At 43.8% G+C, this 14,791-nt stretch overlaps 1 protein-coding gene across 8 annotated transcripts in view; it reads left to right on the top strand.

The window, feature by feature from the left end:
* LOC132341439 (transcription factor RFX3-like) overlaps window positions 1-14,791 on the top strand; it is a 210,322-nt gene that overhangs the window by 55,612 nt on the left and 139,919 nt on the right. For 6 of the 8 annotated variants that reach the window (XM_059873022.1, XM_059873021.1, XM_059873027.1 and 3 more), the window contains one exon: window positions 9,201-9,298. In XM_059873022.1, the coding sequence (XP_059729005.1) occupies window positions 9,201-9,298 (98 nt within the window). Of the gene's footprint in view, window positions 1-7,403; window positions 7,542-9,200; window positions 9,299-14,791 lie in introns of those variants that run through there. The other 2 variants (XM_059873023.1, XM_059873024.1) reach the window with 1 other exon arrangement.

The raw sequence follows: 14,791 nt of genomic DNA, 5'->3' as shown, positions 1-14,791 counted from the left end.
TAATTAAATGCCATTTAACATCTTGTGCAATTTTTCTTAGTCTTATTTTTCCTTAAATATAATTTTCCACTCATGTATCATTCATGTTTTAACATGCATTCTTAGGCATGAGGTAGCAAGCTAAAAAGGATTTTAAATTCATTTCACTGACCTTATGGTTTATGTCATGCAGTACAGAAGGATTCAAAGAGTAAAATTAAAAACAAGTGTCTAACCTATTTTAGAAGGTGTATCCATGCATCAAAGATTACACAAAACAAATCTTCCTATTCATCATAGACTATAACCATAGCATTCAGAAATAAATGTATCATTCAACTGGACATACAAACTTCTGCTAATGAAAATTGGAGCTAAATGAAAAATAATTTTAAACATAAAAACTAGTAATGAACTTATATTGGTCATTTATCTAAATATCAACATTACAGCATGTATTGCTTTCCAAAAGTATTACAGACTAATTAATTTATTAAGATGATTTTTTTTCTCTGAGAACAGAAATCTTTGTGTATATAGCTCTGATTTTTTTTTTTTTATTTAAATGGAGTTTATAAATCCTCCCATATTTTACCCTGGTATTATTCTCTTAACCTTATTAGTACTTTTAATACAAACATTTGTATCTAATATCAAAATTCTGTAGAATTTTATCTTGCTTAATAATAAGAGACGTATTTTTTGAATTTGGGAAATTATAGTTCAGGAGCACTGTTAAGGGATAGCAGGCCAATGTCAATTTATGTAACAGTTATATGAAATCAGCAACCTGCTGAATTTTCCATTTAATCATCAAAAAGAGTACATATCATTATTACTGATTGACAGAAACTCTGTTTTTCTGTCACACTTGAACAGTCTTTTTCAAAGTAATGAATTTTTTTTCAAAATTAAGGGGTTTTATAGAAATTTTTCCTTAGGTGTCGTGATTTAACCCCAGATGGCAACCAAGCACCACAGCCATTTGCTCACTCCTCCCCTTTGCCCAGTAGAAGAGAATTGGAAGGGTAAAAATGAGAAAGCTCGTGGGCCGAGATAAAAACAATTTGGTAATTTAAAAGTAATTATAATAAATTGTAAGGAAAAGGGGGGGGAAATAGACCCAAAGAGAGAGAAAAATAAAATCCAAGAAAGGTGAGTGCTGCAAATGAAAACAATTGCTCACCACCAACCAACCAATGCCCAGCAGTCCTCTGGCTAACCTTCCCCCTAGTTTTATTGCTGAGCATGACGTTGTATGGTATGGAATATCAATTTTGTCAGTTGGGGTCAGGTGTCCCAGCTGTGTTCCCTCTCAACTTCTTGAGCACCTCCAGACTACTCCCAGTAGTTAACAATGAAGTTTAGAATCTTGTTTTGAAGTATATAAGTTAATGGTGAAAAAGGAGGAATAGGAATTTTAGAGAATATAGTGAGGATGATGAATGTGTTCTAACTAAAATGTTATTAAAGAGCTCTTGTAGATCATAGAATCAGAATCAAAGAATAATTTATGTTGGAAAGGACCTTTAAGATCATCAAATCCAACACTACCAAGTCCATCACTAAACCATGTTTCTGAGCTCTATATCTACATGTTTTAAATACCTCCAGGGATGATGACTCAATAATTTCCCTGGGCAGCCTGTTCCTGTGCTTGACAATGCTTTCAGTGAAGAAATTTTTCCTAAAATCCAATCTAAACCTGTCCTGGTGCAACTTGAGGCCTTTTCCTCTCATTCTGTTACTTGTTACCTGGGAGAAGGGACCAACCCCCACCTCATCACAACCTCTGTTCAGGTAGTTGTAGAGATCAATAAGGTGTCCCCTGAGCCTCTTTTCTCCAGACTAAACAACCCCAGCTCCCGCAGCCATTCTTCACAAAGACTTGTGCTCCAGACCTTTCACCAGCTTTGTTACCTTTCTTTGAACACACTCCAGCACCTCAATGTCTTTCTAGTTGTGAGGGGCCCAAAACTGGACACAGTATTTGAGGTGTGGCCTTGTCAGTGCCAAGTACAGAGGGACAATCACTTCCCTGATCCTGTTGGCCACACTATTTCTGATAAAGGCCAGGATGCCATTGACCTTCTTGGCATTCTGGGCACACATCAGGCTCATGTTCAGCTGGCAGTTGACCAACACCTCCAGATCGTTTTCTGCCAGGCAGCTTTCCAGTCACTCTTCCTCAAGCCTGTAGTGTTGCATGGGGTTGTTGTGACCCAAGTGCAGGACCTGGCACTTGGCCTTATTAAACTTCATACAATTGGCCTTGGCCCATTGATACAGCCTATTCAGGTCCCTCTGCAGAGCCTTCCTACCCTCCAGCAGATTGACACTCTCACCCAATTTAGTGTCATCCAGGAATTTGATAATGGTAGACTCAATCCCCTCGTTTAGACCATCAGTAAAGGTATTAAACAGGACTGGGCCCCACACTGATCCCTGGGGAACACCACTAGTGTACAGTCACCAACTGGATGCAGCACCATTCACCACCACTCTCTGGGCCTGGCCATCCAGCCAGTTTTTAACCCAGCAAAGAGTACACCTGCCTAAGCTGTGGGCTGCCAGCTTTTCCAGGAGAATACCATGGGAGGCAGTATCAAAGGCTTTACTGAATTCCAGGTCAACCCATCCACAGCCTTTCCCTCATCCACTAGGCAGGTCACCTGGTCATAAAAGGAGATCACATTGGTCAGGCAGGACCTGCCTTTCCTAAACCTACTAATGGCCACTAATTGGGCTTGCCACTTGAGTTGATAGGGGGGCCATGTCCTCCCTGCATGCCCTTCTTGCCTGAACTGCTGTATAAACTGCCACACCTGCCTTGGCTGATGCATCCTGCCTTGGCTGTTGTGCCACTGTCCTGGGTTCATCCAGGACAGGGTTAATTTTTTGCAGTAGCCAGGAGGGGGTGTGGGCAGGACCATAATTTTATTCAATACCGCCTCACATCACTGCCAGGGGTGGGAAAGGGACTCTCTTGCTTTGGGGGGTGGGGAAAAGGGTCTCTCTCACTTCCAAGGAGAAGGATGTTCCTTCTGGTTGAGAAAATGTGGCAGACAAAGCTGTCCGGTATTTGTTTATTCTTGTGGGATTTCTGTGTAAATAATTTCTTTTTCTTATACCTTTTGTTATTAATATTGCTTCTAATGCTGTTTGTTCTAATCTTTTTACTGTTTCAAATAAATTGTTCTTATCTCAAAATTTGATCTTTGCATTCTGTGCTTCCAATTGGAGGGGAGTGGGGAAGCAGAAGCATGTGTTCAGTGGGAGCACTAAATTGGGGAGTATCATTCCTAAACCACAACAGCCTTATTTGGCGCCCAATGTGAAGCATGAAGGGTTGAGATAAAAACAGATCTGCCCAGAGTGGGTTGGAAACAAATTTGATCTAAGCATTTGTTGTATAAGGTATGGAGCCACTGGTCACAATGTTGCTTGATCTGTTCAAGTGGGTGTGTGTCTTGGTTTGAAAATACAGGTATCTGCTAAGGAAGGCAGGAGCCTCCCCTGAAATGGAAAATGTAAACGCCCTCCCTCCGAATTGTTATAATTTTGAAATTAAAAGGCTCTCAGGCAAGGATATGGGAGTAGGAATAACAGTTCTTTACTAGGGAAGAAAATGAAAATAAAATTTAAAAATGCAGTAATACAAAACAACTCTGACAGAGTCAGAATACGAGCTGATACCCCCTTGGTCAGGGTGTTGGTATTAGTCCAATTAAATGGTGGCTGCAGTCCTCCTGGAGTGATAGATGTGGTTCTGTTGAAGCAGTGATCCTGTAGAAGGGTGTAGTATTCCCCTGGAGATCCAGTAGTGATATAGATGGGCCTAGTCTTCCTCTGGGAATCCAATGGGAAAAGGCTGCTTCTGGTATTCCAAATCTCAGATTATATCTAGGTAGGAATGCTTGGCTCCTCCCTCTGGGCGGAGCATTTTACAAGGGGATGATTTAATTTTATCAGTCATGCAGTGGGTCTCAATGGCCCATTAACAGAAGATATCTCCCTGGAGGGAGGATTGGTTGTGGAAGAGATAAACTGCCCAGTCAACAGAAGATAACTGCCCCCCCCTCTAACAGATGGGAAATAGAATACACACCCCCAAACCACATCTTACAACCCGGGACAGTGTAGTACCCAACCCTGTATGTATTACTGAGTGTGCTTCTCGTGATGATCTTTTTCAGAGCAGGGCGAGAGATCAGCATAGTTGCGTTGCTGTACTGTGGGATATCAGCTGTTATATTTACATGATAACATCAAGTACAATGAGGGTCATTTGGGATGTGTATTTAGTATTGCTCTCCTATCCTTACCTCAGACGCTACCTTTGGGAGTGCATTAATAATCATACCTAGCCTCTGGGAGGAACAGGGGAGGATTATTTTCCACACCTTTTCACCCCCCCTTTCATCTTTTAGGCCTGCTATAAGAGCTTTTGAGAATTTAGACTTTTCCTTGGACGTTAAGGAAAGCATGTTCTTATTGCTAAGTCTACCAGGTCTCCTCAGTATGGTCCACACCATGTTTAGAGTCAAGAAAGAGATTTTTAGGAAGGTCATTCAGATATCTCCCCCAAGGGGGAATAGTCATGAGTGGCATGGAATGTGGGAGAAAATGGGCCTGTTTTTGGAGAAATTATCTCCTCCAATGTTTTGGGAGTTCACCCCTGAACAACTACAGGACCCTGATAAAATGACAGAATATTTGCAAGGAGAAAGCTGTGGCAACTCCAGAGAAAAACAAATTGCAGTGTACTAGGCCCTGGCTACTATTTATAAGACACTGCTTGTCACTAGACAGCACCCTCAGAGAGAGTAGGAGGAAAGCAGAAGAGCAGGCACCATGGCCACTCAAACTGCATCTGAGCCAGGGGAACAACCTGTGCTGGTAGCAGTTGCCCCTATACAGAAGAAAAAATCTTAGACCAAATCACTTTGCCTAGTGAGGGCTGAAGAGGAGGAAGCAGGGCCATCTCAAAAGAAGGAAGAGGTAGAACCAGAGATAATCACCCAATTCCTATCTCATGTGAGCTGGGAAATATGTGAAAAGATTTCAGCCGCCAATTGGGTGAGCCCCCGGTGGCCTGGCTGCTCCAGGGATGAGATATTGCAGCCCACAATATGAAACTAGATGGTAGTGAAGCTAAGCAATTGGGATCCCTGTCTTGGGATATGGGCATTGACAAGGCAATTGGGAAGAAGACAGAAACTCTCAGCCTCTGGAAGTAACTCCTGTCAAGCATGAGGGAAAGATATTTTCTCAAGGATGATTTAGTAGTGAGCCCAAGCAGGTGGAATGCCATGGAGAAGGGTACCTAGTACCTGAGAAAATTAGCTGTGCTGGAGGTACTCTGTAGGGATTCAAATAACGAGCAGTCCCCTATAGATCCAGATGAGGTGCAGTGTACACAATCCACATGGCAGAAGTTTGTACAGAGCACTCCACTGTCATACACCAACTCACTGGCCTTGATGTCAATGACAGAAAGAGAACAAACAGTGCTTCAGGTGACTACCCAACTCTGGCAATATGAAGATCATCTTTTTCCCTCCCTACCAACCTGTGCCTCAGCTGTGGAAAAACTCCAAGACTATGGACAGAGTTGAAAGACTCAAGCAGGTTAGAGACAAAATGTCCTATGCCCCGCCAGTATGAACTAGAGTCTCTGCTATTGGGAGCAAGCATCCTCCTGCTCAAGGGAGAGGGTACAAACCATGAGGTAACCTGTGGTTTTACCTGAATGACCACAGAGAGGACATGAGGAAGTGGGATGGAAAACTCACCTCTGCCCTAGTAGCATGGATATGCGATTTGAGAGGAAGAACAACCACCGCAGGAAATTCTTCAAGGATAAATGCTGCTCCAGTTTCCAGTGGGCAAGTCCTCAGACAGAATAGAAGAGTTGATGTCACTTCCCATAATCTTGAAGGGACCTCCAGGTCATATTTACAAGAAGTGAGCAATGAGTACTATGACCAGGACTAGAGGGGTAATGCTCCCAGACAGGTGGAGGAAAGGGACAGTAAGATCTAGTGGACCAAGGGGATCCCATGGCCTGTCACATCAGACCCACAAGAGTATAAGGCTTTAGTTAACACTGGCGCACAATATACCTTGATGCCATCAAGATATGTAGGGACAGAATCCATCTTTTTCTGGGATGACAGGGGGATCCCAACAGCTGACTGTACTGTAAGCTGAAGTTAGCCTGATGTCCTGGTTTAGGGAAAATTTGGGAGAAAACCTCCAAAGGGGTTCCTCTAGAAAGCAGATTTAAGCAGCCCCTCCCCCCAACTGGTTCGGGAAAAAGATTCCCTTGGAGGAAAGTGGAAAAAACCTGTGTATTTAACAGGCAAAGCATTCACCAGCACAAAAAATGAACAATATTAAACAATAAAACCTCTTGCCAATCTGAAGAGATGACAAACTCAGAAAGTCCTTTTCGTGGATTGCAGCTCGGCTCACCTAGTCTTTTATCAGTCCCTCTGGCACTGGAAATGCCATGGCCCAGGCCTGGCCCAGTGGGCCACAAGTGCGAGCTCTCAGTGCTCTTCTGGGTTTTCAGTCCAGAGCAGGTTTAAACAGTTCCAAGAAAAAGAAAAACCATACTCCAGGGAACTTGTCTGCCTCAGCTACCTAAAAACTAACTAAAAGCAAAGGAAAGCTCTTTCCCGCCATCTGTCCATGCTGCAGACAACACAGTCCAGGAGAAGGATGCGGGGAAGCAAGTGCAGTTTCTGACAACAAACTGTGTGCTTCTTCTCTCCCCCCCCTTCACTCTCTGAACCAGTCTTAAAGGTGCAGAACTTAATATCCAGCATAAACAGAACAGACGATTGGGGATGCAAGCATCATAAAGTTAGCCCAGGACACCTGACTAGAAAAGAATGGTGGAAACACCCTATTGTGACTGGCCCAGAGGCCCTGTGCATCCTTGGCATAGATTACCTAAGGAGAGGGTATTTCAAGGACCCAAAAGGGCATTTTTGGGCTTTTGGGATAGCTGCTGTGGAGACAGAGGGAATTAGACAGCTGAGTACCTTGTCCAGTCTCTCAGAGGACCCTTCTACTATGGCACTCCTACAGGGCAAAGAACAACAGGTGCCAATTACTATCACTACAGTGCACTGTCAACAACACTGCACCAACCGGGACTCCCAAACTCCCATCCACAGATGATTTATGGAGAGACAGGGAGTGGTCAGCAAGACTTACTCACCCTTCAATATCCCCATATGGCCAGTGCCTAAGTCCAATGGAGAGTGGAGACTGATAGTGGACTATCATGACCTGAACAAAGTCACACCACCACTGAGTGCTGCCATGCTGGACATGCCGGAGCTTCAGTATGAACTGGAGTCCAAGGCAGCAAAGTGGTGCCATCCTTGATATTGCTAATGCATTTTTCTCCATTCCTTTAGCAGCAGAGTGCAGGCCACAGTTTTCTTTCACCTGGAGGGGTGTCCAGTACACCTGGAGCCAACTGCCCTAGGGGTGGAAATATAGCCCTGCTATTTGCCATGGACTGATCCAGACTACACTGCAAAAGGGTGAGGCTCCAGAACACTTACAGTACATCGATGACATCATCCTATAGGGCAACACAGCAGAGGAGGTTTTTGAGAAAGGGGAGAAGATAACCCAAATCCTCCTGAAAGCTGGTTTTGCCATAAAACAACAGGAGCCCTAAATTGGGGAATACCATTCCTAAACCATGACAGTCACACCCTGTTTGCCTGCCCTATTTGCCCCACTCCTGGTTGCTTCTTGGGTATGTCTTTTGTACCTGTGGGAGTTGGTCACCTTCACTCCTGGCACTGCCCACACTGAGTTAGAGCTGCTGCTTATCTAGCTTTTCACACTTCCTGCTCTGGCTGAGGCTGGTGTGCCCTCTGTCTCTCTGAGCTAGTTTCACAGTTTTGATGGTTTTTGGAAAGCTCTCTTAGCATGATCCTCCACTCCAGAGCATGTCTGCCGGAGCAGTTCACCTCGGAGACATATGATGATGCATCACATGCATGAGAGACAGAGCATGGAGGTCTTGGTCAGTTCATCATTCGAGATCTTTTTCTGTTCACTCAGGGAAAGGAATCTTTTCTCTGCTGTGCTGTGGAGTCCCTCCCATGGGCAGTTTTTCCAAAACTGTTATGGCATGGGTCACTTGTCCACAGGCTGCAGTCTTCTAAGGCTAGGCTGCTCTATTTTGTGAGCAAGGGCCCTCTCTATTCAGATTTCCCACTAGATTACAGCTTTCTCTGGCATCCACCCACTCCAGCGTGAACACTTTTCTCATGGGCTACAAGTGAATGTCTGCATCCCCCATAGACTTCATGCATTACAAGGGGACAGTTTATTTTACCATAGTCCTCACTACGGCTTGCAGGGGAATCTCAGCTTCAACACTTGGAGTACCTCCTCCTACTCTTTCTTTTCCACTGACCTTGGTGCCATCATGTTGTTTTCTCTCACATGTCCTCACTTCCTCCTCTGACTAGAAGAAAAACTGCTGCTTGTAGGTACCATTGCAAACAAGTTCCACTAATTCAAAGATTCTTGCAGGATCCTGCAGTGCCAAGAAGTTGATTTTATCCAGGTTCTGCATCAGGGAGTTGCCTGCCACATTTTCAGTGGGCCATGCAGCCCCACCACCACCATGCGCACAGTGGCGACCGCCACAGTGCTTGCGCTATTTAACGCCTCTCTTCATGCAGGGCGCTGGGAAGGAGAAGCCGCCACCATCGCCTCTGCCCTTCTACCTGCAGCGCAGTTGGCTAGGGGCAGCCAGGCAGGCAAAGATTGCCGCAGTCTGCACCGAGATGGCGGCAGCCGCAGCGGCGGCCACAGCACCTCCCCACCCCTGGGGAAAAAAACTGCGTGTGCGCTGTTTTGATTTTCTTCTTAAATATGTCATCACAGAAGCGTTGCCAATCTCTCTAAGTGGGCAAGCAGCATGTCTATCCTCCTGTGCCCCCCCCCCACCCCCCCGGCTACAAAAAAAAGAAATCAGGCTATGCCAAATCAACACAGTATTCCACTTAGCATATTACAGACTTGCAGCACAGTATTGCATTCTGTGTCATTTAGTAATTGTGAGAACAGGGATGTCCCAAAATTAAGAGTATTGTTTAGAAACCATTAGATGCACTGAAGCACTAGTCATTCTTTTTATAAGGTAAACTATCCTATATTTCTGGTGTTCTTGTTTGTAGGTACAGCAAGTACAGACTGTGCAACAGGTACAACATGTCTACCCAGCCCAGGTTCAGTATGTGGAGGGAAGTGACACAGTCTACACAAATGGAACAATGTAAGTTGGTTATTCATCTAAATTAGAATGTTTACTAAAATAATTCACTTTTCATTACATAATATGGGCTGCTATGTTTTCATTAGCAAAGAAAAATGTTTGAACAAAAACTTAATTTTTTGTCATATTAAATCATTATTTGAGTGAAAACAAGTAAGATTCATATCACTTGAATTAATCTAAAATGAATTCAGGTAATTGTTACAGTTGGACAGTGTGAAGCTGTATATGCAGCATTTTGTTGTTTGGGGAAAAAACTTGAGTTTATGGACAAGTTTTAAGTTATACTGATAGGAAGTATGATCTAAATTTGTCATAATATGATCATCTGTGTAATAAAGTAGTCTCCATGTGGGCCTCTATTCTTCTAGTTGAAATTATACTGGGAAGTTCCTAAATTGCTGAGGCAGTTGTAGTCATTACTTACAGAAAACAATTATATAATTTCTTTATTGTTTTAAGTGCAATGATATACATATTTATTATTTTTTCCAAATGAAGGAAGGTAGAGGAAGGAGAATATGTCCTTTTGCTTCTCTCTCTGACTCTGTTATTTCCTGTGCTTTTCTTGCTTCGATGAACATGGTTTTCTACCATCAAATTCCTTTCTCCCATGTTCAAACTTAAAATCATAGAATAATTTAGGTCAAAAGAGACCTCTAGAGGTTATATGGTAAAACCCACACACATAGTCAGAGTAGGACTAACTTCAAAGTTGCTCAGGAAGAACCTTCCCTCCCTCTTTTTCCAGTTAAGTCTAAATATATCCCCTGAAACTTCTGATATAAGGTTATGGAAGAAGCAAAAGGCCTGTAGAAGACTTTTTTGGTGCCAGCAAATGTCTATTGATGATAATCTGGCATTGACACAAAAAAGTCAACAACACTTTTGGGTTCTGATACTGATGTTAACACTTGCAGCATCCTCTTCACGGACATATTTTGCCAAATTTATTCTTCGGATAAACTTTTTCAACACTCTCTTGTTCCCTTATTGTCTTTGCTCTTATAATATCTAAGCAATCTTCTGTCATAAATGGGTCTGTTAAGACATGCTTATTATTAAGAATTACCAATGTGTCCCTGTTTAAGATACTGTAAAAATGGAAAGTTGCTCATCACATTGTTAAACTGTAATCAAAGACTGAAAATATCTTTGTAGAATGTCTGATCAGGCTAACTTCTATTTGAAAAATGTCAGCCAAAGACACTGAACTGTTGAGACAAAAAAACCCATATTTCTTTATCCACATTTGTTTTTCTTTTAAAAGCTCTAGTGCTTCTCCTCTTTAAATTATGGGCAGTGATATTGGGAATGTATAGTTTATTGCAGTTCATTACATTTTACCTGACTTTATAGCTCAAATATATTAAGCAGAGGATTGTTTGTTTTATCCTGTTTATATGTTAATTGCTCCAAATACCAATGGATGTCCTCCAGATGACCCTAAATGGGGTATTTCCTTGCACCTCCTGCTTTTGCTATTAATTATATGAACTCTGGTTTCTAGTACCCAATCGATTAACAAAGAGTCTATTCCATTCCATTCCATTCCATTCCATTCCATTCCATTCCATTCCATTCCATTCCATATACAGGGCCTAGGATATATGGTTGAAGGAAGTTATCCTATTAAAACAGAGAAAGGAGCAAGTACTAAACCTATGGTGAGGATGTAAAATGTTCTATGACAAGTAACATGGATATTCTTTCATTCTCTTTTTTTGGTCATGTGCTAACTTGACTCTAACGCAACCCTTAAGACCTCCAAAGAGATCACTTGCTCATGAAAGCAGCAACTAGGCTCAGTCAGTGAGGAAGAAAGGAAAACATGAGTTGTCTGATTCAGAATAGTGAAACTGTGATCAAGTGAGCAGGAAAGGGTTCTGGTCTTAGATAAAGAGCTGATGGAAGCCAAGAACCAGTGGGTGGAAAGAAGGAAGTCTGATGGCAGACATAGAAATCTAACAAAATGTCAAAATGCATGGTTGTCTGGGAAAAAGAACTTTAAAAAGCAAAACAAAACAAAAATAAAAGTACTGACTGGATAAACAGCCCAGAAAAGTTGTCTCCATATAGGAGATGATGCCTATATGATTTTCCTGGTGTAACTCCTTACAATTTCATTTGTAGATAGCACCTTAAAAGGCTATGGAAGGAGGAGCTAGCTGATGTGACATAGCTTGTAGTCCTATTTCATCCACCAGTAAGCTGTATTTTAGTATGGCTCATGATTTACCATAGAAAAATTTATGCCATAAGGGACTTTCAGAGGTTATCTAGTCCAACCCTCTGCTCAAAGCAAGTCTAATTAGATCAGGTTGCTCAGGGACCTGTCCCATAAAGTCACATACAACTCCAGGGATAGAGGTTGTGTACACCTCCAAGGATAGGGGAGGTTCCTGAGTGTAGCAGCCACGGGGCCTGCAAGGCCTCCCTGGCAGTCAGTTGCTTAAGATAAGAAATGCCTAGTCACAATGACTGGATCAAGAAACCCCTCTTCCGCCTCAGACCCTCGTTATCTCTCTGTAAGACCATAGGTCATATTTACCTCGACCCTTACAATTGGACTGTTTCCCAAAACCCCTATACCCTATATAAACCCCTATTTATGTGCTGTTCAGCAGAAGAGATGTCACTGTCACCCTTCGCAGAGGCTGCTAATAAAGACACATCTGTGGAACCTCATACAGCCTTCTCCTCTCTCATCCCTGTGTCTGCTGAGGCACTTAGCAAGCAAAGAGCTGAAATCTCTAAAGAGCTGAATTCACCAAAGAGCTGATCTCATTTAAGAGCTGAGCTGCTTGCTAAGATTGCCTGTGGCTGGGAGCCTGCCTGAGGGACCTGGACAGGTTGTGCTTAGTAGGACTCCTCTATCCAGGACACTGACAGCTGCCGGGGTCAGACAGACCCTGAGAACCCCGCCATTATACCTGAGGACCGGAAGAAAGCAAATGACACTTCAATCTTCAAAAAGGGCAAAAGGGAGGATCTGGGGAAATACAGGCTGGTCAGCCTCACCTCTATTCCTGTGAAGATGATGGAAAAAATAATCTTGGAAGCCATTTCCTGGCACACAATGGACACGGGGTGATTTGGAGTAGTCACCATGGATTTACAAAAGGCAAATTATACTTGGCCAACCTGCAAGCCTTCTGCGAGTCAACAAGCTTGGTGGATGAGGACTTTCAACGCTGTCTCATATAACATCATCATAGACAAGCTGACAAAGTGCAGGTTAGATAAGTGGACAGTGAGGTGGACTGAAAAGTGGCTGAACTGCTGGGCTCAGTCAGTTGTGATCAGAAGCCTAAAGTCTAGCTGGAGGTCAGCATCTAGTGGTGTTTCCCTGGGCTGATCCTTGGGCCAATACTGTTTAACAACTTCGTTAATGACCTGAACAATGTGACAGAGAGCACCCTCAGGAAGTTTTCATATGGTACAAAATTGGGAGGAGCGTTTGATAGACCAGATAGCTGTTGTGCCTTCAGAAGGATCTCAACAGACTGGAGAAATGGGCAGACAGGAGCCTCATGCAGTCTATCAAAGGGAAATGCCAAGTCCTGCCCCTGGGTAGGAATAACATGATGCACCAGTACAAGGCAGGGGCTGACTGGCTGGAACGTAGCTTTGCAGAGAAGGACATGGGGGTCCTGGCGGAAAATAAGCTGAATGTGAGCCAGTAATGTGCCCTTGCATCAAAGGAGGTCAATAGTATCCTGAGCTGCATTAGGAACAGTGTTGACAGGAGATTGAGAGAGGTAAACCTTTCTCTCTACTCAGCACTGGAGAGGCCACACCTGTAGTACTGTGTGCAGTTATGATCTCCTCAGTACAAAAAAAGACATGGAAATACTGCAACAAGTTACGCAAAGAGCCACTGCAGTGATGAAAGGACTGGAGCATCTCCTACAGGAACAGATGGTGAAAGAGCTGGGACAGAATAATAAAATCATAGGATCGGTGAGGTTGAAAAAGACCTTTAAGATCATTCAGTCCAAGTATTAGGTTAATACTGTGGTTTAGCACTAAACTGTGTCCCTAAGTGCCTTGTCTTTATGTCTTGCCAAACGCCTTCAGGGATGTTGACTCAGGATCACAGAATCACAGAATAGGTAAGGTTGGAAGGCACCACAGTGGGTCATCTGGTCCAACCTCCCTGCTCAAGCAGGGTCAGTCCAGAGCACATGGCACAGGATTGTGTCCAGACAGTTATTGAATATCTCCAGTGAGGGAGACTCTACAAGCTCTGCAGGTAATATTCTTGTGCTTGGTCACCCATGCAGTAAAGAAGTTCTTCCTCATATTCAGGTGGAACTTCCTGTGCATCAGTTTCTGCCCATTGCCTTTTGTCTTATTGCTTGGCACCACTAAGACCCCGGCTTCATCTTTTTGGCACCCTCCCTTCAGATACTTATAGACATTGATGAGGTGCCCTCTCAGTCATCTCTTCTTGAGGCTTAACAAGCCCGACTCCCTAAGCCTATTCTCATAAGAGAGATGCTCCAGTCCCTTAATCAACTTTGTAGCCCTTTGATGCACCTGGTCCAGGAGGTCCATGTCTCTCTTGTACTGAGGAGCCCAGAACTGGACACAGCACTACAGATGTGGCCTCACCAGGGCTGAGTAGAGGGGCAGGATCACCTCCCTCCACCTGCTGGCAATGCTCTTCCCAATGCACCCCAAGATATCATTTGCCTTCTTGGCCACAAGGGCACTGCTGGCTCATGGGCAGCTTGTTGTCCACCAGGACCCCCAGATCCTTCTCTGCAGAGCTGCTTTCTAGCAGGACACCCCCAGCCTGTACTGGTGTCTGGGGTTATTCCTCACCAGGTGCAAGACTGTGCACTGGCCTTTGTTGAATTTCAGACAGTTGTTCTCTGCCCATGTCTCCAATCTGTCGAGGTACTTCTGAATTGCTGCACATCTCTCTGGAGTATCGGCCACTCCTCCCAGTTTGTCATCAGCGAACTTGCTGAGGTTGCATCTACCCTGTCATCCAAGTCATTGATGAATAAGTTAAACAATACTGGCCCGAGTATTGAACCTTGGGGGACCCCTAGTGACAGGCCTCCAACTAGACCCTGTGCCACTGATCACCACCCTCTGGGATCTGAGTTTCAGACAGTTGTCAATTCACCTCACTGTCCACCCATCCAGTCCACACTTCCTGAATTGTTTAAGATTGTTTAGTCTGCAAAAGAGAAGGATCAGGAGGGATCTTATCTGTGTCTAAATACACTGTGCATTAAATATTGTTGTGGTTTAACCCCAGCCAGCAACCAAGCCCCACACAGCCACTTGCTTACTCCCCCATCAGCAGGATCAGGGAGAGAATCGGAAGGGTAAAAGCTGGAGAACTCATGGGCTAAGATAAAGACAGTTTAATAGGGAAAGGAAAAGCCTCACACACAAACAAAGCAAAACAAGGAATTAAGTCACTGCTTCCCATGGGCAGGCAGGTGTTCAACCATCTCCAGGAGAGCAGGGCTC

Source organism: Haemorhous mexicanus, chromosome W (genome assembly GCF_027477595.1).
Source record: "Haemorhous mexicanus isolate bHaeMex1 chromosome W, bHaeMex1.pri, whole genome shotgun sequence".
NCBI lineage: Eukaryota > Metazoa > Chordata > Aves > Passeriformes > Fringillidae > Haemorhous > Haemorhous mexicanus.
Note: the sequence above shows the minus strand (reverse complement) of the source record. Positions and strands in the feature narration are given on the sequence as shown.